Source organism: Sminthopsis crassicaudata, chromosome 3, assembly GCF_048593235.1.
Source record: "Sminthopsis crassicaudata isolate SCR6 chromosome 3, ASM4859323v1, whole genome shotgun sequence".
Lineage (NCBI taxonomy): Eukaryota > Metazoa > Chordata > Mammalia > Dasyuromorphia > Dasyuridae > Sminthopsis > Sminthopsis crassicaudata.
The window spans coordinates 334,351,498-334,360,875 of record NC_133619.1 but is presented as its reverse complement, the minus strand read 5'-3'; the positions used below and the strand labels follow the sequence as shown (position 1 = coordinate 334,360,875).

At 37.6% G+C, this 9,378-nt stretch overlaps 1 protein-coding gene across 5 annotated transcripts in view; it reads left to right on the top strand.

Annotated features, from left to right (window-relative positions):
* SLC12A8 (solute carrier family 12 member 8) overlaps positions 1-9,378 on the top strand; it is a 161,108-nt gene that overhangs the window by 134,969 nt on the left and 16,761 nt on the right. For all 5 annotated transcript variants that reach the window (XM_074301455.1, XM_074301456.1, XM_074301452.1 and 2 more), the window contains one exon: positions 1,927-2,073. In XM_074301455.1, coding sequence (XP_074157556.1) covers positions 1,927-2,073 — 147 coding nt within the window. The remainder of the gene's footprint in view (positions 1-1,926; positions 2,074-9,378) is intronic.

The window sequence follows — 9,378 nt, the reverse complement described above, 5'->3', positions numbered from 1 at the left end:
GGATTTGGGAGGACTTGAATTCAAATATGACCTCAGATATTTAACTTGTAATCCTCTTCTGACTCACTGATCAATATTCCTTTCTGGCTACCCTGGAAATCCCCTCCCATCTGCATCAAATTATTTGGCTTTCTGATTCCCAGTTTCTATAAACAACTTCCTTTTGTTAAAATATGCTTTAAGCCTTCTAATCCTCTGCCCTCCTCACTTGGACCTCTAAAACTTAGTACCTTTTATTCCTCAACCGTGTACCCCACTGACCTACCTCACCTACCTTCACCCCCTACCATGTAATTCATACATCTCAGCACCTTCTTCCTGACTCTTAAATTGGCCACTCCAGGATTGTTTGCTCTTGAAAACATTAGCATTCTTAAAACCCATTTAAAAATAAGTTTTATCAAAGCCTTTTAAAATATTGCAATTTTTCTGATGTATCGCATTCCCCCCACCTCACCACCTTCCCCATTGAACCTTCCAGAAACAAAACTTTCTGCTAATGCAACTGTGGCTTACTAAGGATGCAATATTCTGAATCTATACTCCTCTATCCTTTTTCTGAGAGGAGGAAATTGTGTTTTATCATCTGTCAAAAGTCACAATTACATTACAGCTGTTTCTGCTTTTCAGATAGAGATATATGCTTGTCCCGTCTACCTCTCTGTGGGCCCATTTGGGGTTTTCTTGGCAAAGATTCTGGAATGGTTTGCCATGTCCTTCTCTAGCTCCTTTTATAGATGAGGAAACTGGGACAAACATGATTAAGTGGCTTGCCCAGGTCCTCCGGCTAGTAAGCGTCGGAGGCCAGATTTGCACTCAGAAAGATGAATTTCTTGATTCCAAGTCTAGAACTTTATTCATTGTGCCATCCAGTGCCCAGAGATAATATGCACAGTCATATATTTTGGGGAACAAGGGAAGATTCTCTGCAGAATCATCACCCAACTTTCCATATCTTTTTTTTTCAGTTTACAAAATGCTTTTCTCACAAACAATTCTAGATTGATTTCAGCACTATCATTCCCATATTACTTGTCTGAGTCTCTCTTGTTGTAAATGGGCAGAAATGAGACTGCCTCTGGTCTCCAAGCTCAGTGCTCTTTCCAGTGGAAAGGTAATTTTTAAAAGCTAACTAGGCACACCATTCAATTGTGCCAAAGCAATCCATCCCAAGGTTCCATTCATTTCTAGACAATAGGACCCCAACAAAAACACAGGCATTAATTAGTATAGAAAAATGATATATGGTAATTTTAAAAATAGCTCAGAGGAAGGCTGAAGATAACAAAAATACTATACTGGAAACTCGGAAAGAATTTATGTCATGAAATAAAAAGCATAGGCACTATAACTGGAGGGAGGGCGGGAGGTGATGCTAACAAAATAGGGCCAGAAGATGTGTTTACTACTAGGAGGAATGATGCCCCAGTGAAGGCAAAACAAAAAGCTTTAGCACAGGTACAAAGTCAACATTCTTAAAATCACTCCAAAACCTTCCCCGCAAAAATCCAGAGCTAGAGGACCAGTGAGAATCCTGAGCAAATATAATCTCAGGGATGCAAAAGAGCTAAAAGAGAGACTCAGCATTTCAATTCTTCCTAGAAAGAATGTTCAGAAGCTATCTATACATCAGTTATGGAAGGGCAAAAGTCACACGGGGGTGGGGAGCAATCATGAATGGGTTGCAATCTGAACCGTTCCAGAGAACATCTATTGAAGAGATCACTAACCCCTTTGGGAAATACATCAACAGAAGGTAAGCTTCTGTGGTACAAGGACTACTTTGATCTAGAAGAACCAGGGTAGCCATTTCAGGATGGTGACTGGAGTGGGACTTGATGCTGGAGTTGGCTGGGTGGATTTGTTCTCAAATGTGGCTCATTCTTTCTCTCTCTCTGGTCTTCTCTCCATCCCCTTCTCTTCCAGGTGTCTTTAGTGGGCTTCCTATTCCTCTTGGGGCTGTACATCTCATCGCTGGCTTCCTGTATGGGGGGTCTATATGGAGCCCCCCGTATACTACAGTGCATTGCTCAAGAGAAAGTGATCCCAGCATTGACGTTTCTGGGGCATGGGGTGAGTCATGTACTTGGGCAAAAAGTTGACAGAGATGATGACTTCTCCAGAGAGGAACAATTCTGTGTGTGTGTCTTCGGTATTGGCCCCACATTGGAAGTTGAAAAGGGTCTTGGAAATCAACTGATTCACTCTTATTTTGTAGATGAGGAAACCAGAACCCAGAAGGCTATATAATTTCCTAGGGTTACAAAGGATATATAAGCAAAGCTGATATCTAAACCTTTGTTCTTCCAAATCCAACTCTTTCCAGTACTGCCTTGTGAATAAATAGTTCCTTCATCCCCAACACACACACATACTTTTTGGAAAAAGTTTCCAGATTATGTGAATCAATGATACTTTATACTGGAATGTGCTGGTGATTTCTCTCAGTTCCATTCACCAGCTGATTTATTCTGGGTTGACAGAAAACCACAGAGGAAATCCTTCCAAGAGTTTATATGGGAGTCAGAGAATTTAACTCCTACACTCCAGCCCACTTGTTATTGCAGCAAGTAAAAATATTTTTCTTTTCTTTTCTGATTACTGGATCAATCCTGATCTGGTTAGCACACGTCTTCACAGTTGTGGCCAACTCTGTCCCTTGGACAGATAGTGAGTGGACTAACAGTGCAAAGGGCATTGAACCTGGAGGCAGAAGGTCTGGCTTTGGGTCTTAATCCTGCTATTGCTTAGCTGCCTAATTTTGAGGAAGTCAGTTGATCTCTCTAGGTCTATAATTGGGGATAATTCAACTCCTGGGTTTCTTTGGGCAATCAAGTATCCCTAGGTAGACACTTTTCTTTCTGGATCTCAATTTCCTCATATGTAAGACGGGAGATGGGTGGAGGTGAGGGTGGTATCTATTATCTTTTCCAGCTCCAAATTTATGATCCTATTAAATTCTTGTCCACTTCCTCCAGTGCATCTTCCTTAGAGGTTTTCTCTTGCATGCTGGAAGCCTGACTCTAGCAATATGTAGCTTCTAGAAAAAAACTAGAAAAGTTTCATCCCATTATCTTCTCCAATAATGCATTTACTGGGTGACTTTCTTATTTCTTTCATAAAAGACATCATTGGTAATATTCTGCAGCCTCCTGACACCCACCATGCACCTAGATCAGAGAAAATAATATTCTATGTGACCATAAGTAGATTGTGATCATTGAAAACAGTGAACTATTTCCCAAAGGCAACTCAGTTCATCCTCTTTCTTCTATTCAGTTCTGGTCCTGGTTTATTATTCATCTGCAAGAACTGTCTAAGATATACACAAACACATATATACATACATATATGTGTATTTACATATACCCATACATACAATGCACATGTGTATGTGTATATTATGTACATATGTATTTGTGAATGTGTATGGAGGTGTGCTGGTAAATATGTAACATCAGTCTCTCTGAGGGAAAAACGTATGCAGGACACACTTTTAAGTTTAATAAACATTATTCACATTTTCTCCATCATTTTCTTAAGCCTAGACAATCCTTAAAACAACAAGTCAAGCTGCAATTTGTAGCATTTGCCAATTTCTGAGATGTAAATGCTCACAATAAAAATTTAACAAATGGCTTTCACGAATTGATATAAGCTGGCCCCAGCACATCTTTGTATATATATTATATAGTAATGGAAAAAAAACCAAACTATCCAATTCCATGTTAAAATTTATATAATTTTAAAAAATTAATATCCATTGGATTCTTCGTGTATTAAATGCTAGTTCAGTGTCTTTTGAAGAGCCACAGATTTCATTGAGGAGACCTAAGAGTATTCTGAGATTTCATAAAATCATCATGAAATTATCTGTAAAAAGTAACATCTGGAAAATCCCAGTATCAATGAGAAATGCCTGTTCTGCTTGAACTCTGTTCAGGACATCCCCCTGACAATAATTAACACTTTTCATGTGCCTGTTGTCCAACTCAACAGTTCCCAAACTGAGTACTTGCTACTTTTTATAATATCCACTCTATTGCTGGATTTCATTGTTTCTGTTTCTGCAACATCTTTTCTGCTTCTGTGACTGAAGGGATGATAGTTTCATCAGCAGAAATAGAGACTCTCAGAAGAAGGAGCTGTTGGGGGGAAAGGTAATGGGTTAAGTTTTGGATGTGTTGAGTTGGACTCATGATCAACATGGATATTAATCATTAGTATTGTTATCTTCATTACATAAATAAAGAAATTGATCTAAGAAATGACTGATATGCTCATGATCACAAAGGAAATCGGTGAAGAAGACAATATGCTGTGATACAGGAGCCACCTGCCAGTGGCTGCTGGAGGTCTAACTCAGACCTGTAGAATGGATCTCTTCATGTGAGAGGATGAGGGATGATACTAGGAGACTGAGAGGCAGTTGTGTTCTCTGACCTCTCTCCTCTTCCCTCTTGCCTCCAATTTATTTCTTTCCCAATCCACAAGCAACATCTGCACAAATAAAGGCTGCTTTGCAATTCTTTCAAGTGTTATGATTTACAGCTGTGAAGGCTCTCAGAGAATTGACCTGCCCCTTCACTTAAACATGGTCCTTAACATTAATCAATCAATTAACAAGCATTTATTAAGTGCTTGCTATGTTTTAGACATTGCTAGGGATACAAAAAAGAATCCCTTCCCTCAAAGAACTTACATTCTTTTTCTTTTTTTTTCCCATTCATTTAAAAAAGATTTTAAGTTCTAAATTTTCTCCCTTTCTCCCTCCCTAGAAAGATAAGAATTTATTTAAGATTATATATGTTTAAGCATGCAAAACATTTTCCATATTAGTCATGTTTTAAAAGAAGAAACAGACCAATAGGAAAAAAAGCCACGAAAAAGATAAAGAAAGTGAAAATAGTATACTTCAGTCTGCATTCAGAATCCATTAGAAGAACTTACATTCTGGTAGCATAAACAAACATGTGGAGCAGTTAAGTACTGCAGTGGATAGAGCACTGAGTCATCCAACACAGGGAAAAGGCAGTACAAGGGCAGAGATGGGAAATGGAGTGTCATGAATAAAAAAGAACAAGATGGCAGGATTGTAGAGTGTAAGGAGCCTGGAAAGATAGGCTGGTTCTAAGTTGTAAAAAGCTTTAAATGCCAAGTAGAGGAGCTTCTTGTTTATCCTCAAAATAATAGTTTACTAAGAAGGGGATGATTAGTCAGACCTTCATTTTAGGGAAATCACTTTGGCCACAGAGCAAAGGATGGATTGGAGTAGGGAGAAATTTAGGAGGAAGAGGGGAACAATTAAGTTCTTTCAGTGGTCAGTTTAAGACATGTTGGGGACCTAAACTAGGTCAGTGCCTTCGTGAGTAGAGAGAGAAGAGTATATGTGATAGATGTTGTGGAGATTCAAGTGATAATGTTTGGCACCTGAATGGCTAATTGGGATGAGAGATGAGAAGCATAGGATGATGGAAAAGTTGTAGACTTGGGTCATTAGAAGGATTTTGCTTCTCTCATAGTAATAGGAAAGTGGGGAGAAAGGGAGAAGATAGTGAATTCTCTTATGGGGATGTTGATGCTGAGTTATCTATCAGAAGTCTAGTTTGAAATATTTAAAAAGCAGTTGGTAATATAAGATTGGAGAAAGACTAGGACTGAATTAATTAATCAGCAAGTATTGATTAAGTGCTTAGAATGTGCCGGGCACTCTGGTAGTCTTTAGGGATACAACGTGCAAAGAATGAAATAATCTTTCCTAGAAATATGTAGATCTGGGAATCATTTGCAAAGAGATGATAATTGAACCCATGGGAGCTGATGAGCTCACCAAATGAAGGAGCATAGAGAGAAAATGTGTGGTCCACATTAATTAGATCACAGATCCATAGAAATCTTGTAATATTTTAAAAATTATTTTCTGGAATAAGTTTAAATTTGTCTGATTTGCCAAGCAGTTTTTAGCTATTGAATTCTTTGTGCTAGAGCTGGTTGCTAATGGTTACTGTTCAATGTTAATTTATATTCATAACTCAGTAAAAGTCTTGATGGGACTTGAGAGGAAGGATTTAGAGCAAATTAATAAATCAATTGAAACAAAAAAATCTTCTGATTAATGTAAAGATAGTCTAAAAATTTTGCTTATGCCAGCAGCATTACTCTGCTCTATAACAGATTGCTTTCTTTTGGTATTATGTGGATAGAGAGTCAGAAAGAAATAGGAGGAGAGAAATAGTTGAGATACTGTCTTTATTTCTCAGGCATTTACTTCCCATGCCGCAATATATATAAAGAGAGAAGTTTTGGAAAAAGACATAACATGTCCGTGTAGTATTTGTAGGCAGAGATAGGTTGGACTCTGTTACCTAAGAGAGCAAAGACATGAGCAAATGATGAAGAAATGATGTGCTACATCCTTGAAGCATCAGAACAGTAGACATGCTCTGATTAGGGATTATTTTGACTTAAAACTTTAGGATTCAGATGAATTCAAAGAAGTTTCTTCCAAAGCTTGGGAATAAGACCCAAATAATTTTAAATAGAGGAAATTATTAAAAAAAAAATCAATGGGATAGGACCAAAAAAAGAGATAGGGAGCATTATGAAATGTAAATTGAATGCTTTTGAATATATATTAAATTTAGAAAGGGTTTTCACAAACAAAACCAATGCAACCAGAATTAGAAGGAAAGCAGAAAAATGGGGCAGCCAGAATTTACCACAATTATTTCTAATAAAGGCTTCATTTCTCAAATATATAGGGAACTGAGAAAATTTGTTAAGAATGATTTGTATTCCCCAATTGACAAATAGCCAAATGATATGAACAGGCAGTTTTCAGATCAAGAAATCAAAGCCATCTATAGTCATATGAAAAAAAGGCTTTAAATAATTATTGATTAGAGAAAAGCAAATTAAAACAAGTCTTAAGTACCACCTCATACTTATCAGACTGGCTAACACAGCAAAAAAAGAAAATGATAAATGTTGGAGGGGATGGGGGAAAAGTGGGATTCTAATGCACTCTCAGTGGAGTTGTGAACTGATTCAACCATTTTGGAGAGCAATTTGTGATATATTACTGTGCTATAAGAAATTACAAGCAGCATAACCTCAGAAAAAACTGGAAAGATTAGCATAAATTGATGCTGAGTGAAGTGGGTAGAACCAGAACAGTGTATACAGTATCAGCAATATTGTATGATAATCAACTGTGAATGACTTAGCTATTCTCAGCGCAGTCTCAGAGGACTCATGATGAAAACTAGGAGTCTGATTATAGACTGAAGTATAATCTCTCTCTCTTTTTCTGCTTCCTTCCTTCCTTCCCTCCTTCCCTCCTTCCTTCCTTCCCTCCTTCCCTCCTTCCTTCCATCCCTCCTTCCCTTTTTCCTTTCTTCACTCCTTCCCTCCCTCCTTCCTTTCTTCCTTTCTCTCCTTCCTTCCTTCTTTCCTTCCTTCCTTCCTTCCTTCCTTCCTTCCTTCCTTCCTTCCTTCCTTCCTTCCTTCCTTCCTTCCTTCCCTTCTTCCCTCCTTCCTTTCTTCCTTCCTTCCTTCCCTCCTTCCTTCCCTTCTTCCCTCCTTTCCTCCTTCCCTTCTTCCTTCCTTCCCTCATTCCCTCCTTCCTTTCTCCTTTCTTTCTTTCTTTCCTTCCTTCCTTCCTTCCCTTCTTCCTTTCTTCTTTCCCTTCTTCCTTCCTTCCTTTCTTCCTTCCTTCCCTCCTTCCCTCCCTCTTTCCTTCCTTCCTTCCTTCCTTCCTTTTCTCCCTCCTTCCTTACCATCTTCCTTACCTCCATCCTTACTTCCCTCCCTCCTTCCTTCCCTTCCTCTTTCCCTCCTTCCTTCCTTCTTTTCTTCCTTCCTTCCTTCCTTCCTTCCTGCCTTCCTTAGTTTTTTTCTAGTTTTCTTCCACAAAATGACTAATATGGAAATATATTTTTATATGATACACATATATAACCTTTATCAGATTGTTTACCATTTAATGGAAGGAAGAGGGAAGGAAGAAAATTTGGAATTCAGAGTTTATTTTTAAATGTTAAAATTGTTTTATAATTGAAGGAAAATATTATTTTAAAAAATGGGAAATACTTTACAGGTTCAGATTTTACCCCAAATCCTTTTATAACTAATTTTTCATTATGTTTAGATCTGTTAGAATTCGGTTGTTCTAAATCTAGTTGAGTAGATATTAATCTGCCATCTTAGTTAGCCATGTGTATGGGAAACTTGCCTGTTTGGACCATAAGGCCATCACCAAAATAATACCACTCATTTGCTGGCATATTACTAACTTAAAAACTGTTGAATGATCTCTTTGTACTTTCTAATCTAAAAGAGTACAAAAAAAGATCCCAGTCATCTTGACTTCATTAGTCAACAGTTTCATTGAAGGCTCATGAAACATTAGGACAATAAATAATCTTAAGAAATCATGTGATCTAGCTTCATCATTTTGCAAATGGGAAAACTGATCAGAACAAATATGAATATACATTCCTACTGTAGGAAATGCAAGTACATTAGTAGTTCACATTTATTGTTTCTTTTTCCTCTCTACCAGGTAAGGTGAAAAGGCACTGTTCAGATTAGAACTTCTAAATGGGTCCAACTCACATGCAAGTCAAGACATTACCCTTATGATTGGTCTTCCATGAGAACCTCGATGAGTCCAATTGGTTATTGGTCCTCCATGAGAACAAGGGATGGGTAACAACAACAAATGGGTCATATTTCTGTAATGAGTTCTTATTCTCCTCAATTTTCCCATTTGTAATAAGGGAAGGATAATTATTTTCCTTCTATATCTCCTAAGATTTTATCAGGAAAGAAGATTTGGGTGAAATAAAAATGTGGTAGAAATATGTTTCTCTTTTGCATTAATTCAATTTCCTAAAAGCTTATCAAATGCCTTCTATGTGCATGGCACTGTAGATATTGGGGATAGAAAGACAAAAAATTGCCCTCAGGAAGCTTATATTCCTTTGAGGACTGCAATGTACACAGATAAGTAAATACAAAAGAGATCCTATTACTAGGCATAAAGGAAAGCATACTAATCCTGATGTTAGAGAACCTGGTTTTGAGTTCCTTTTTAGATGTAGATGATGACCCCTGAAGCCATGGGTGAATGACTAAACTTCTCTGGGTCTCAGTTTCCTCATCTATTAATGAGATGATTAGATTACATGACCTCTGAGTTCCTTCCCAGCTCTAGATCTATAATCTTACAATAGTGACAGGAGCTTGAGCATAGAAAATTTCTGGTTGAATAAATTCCTTCTATAAATTCATATCAGCATTATATCTACAAGTTACAGTCTAAGAGAGTTCTCAGAAATACTGAGAAGTTAGCTCTACTCAGAATCACATAGTCAG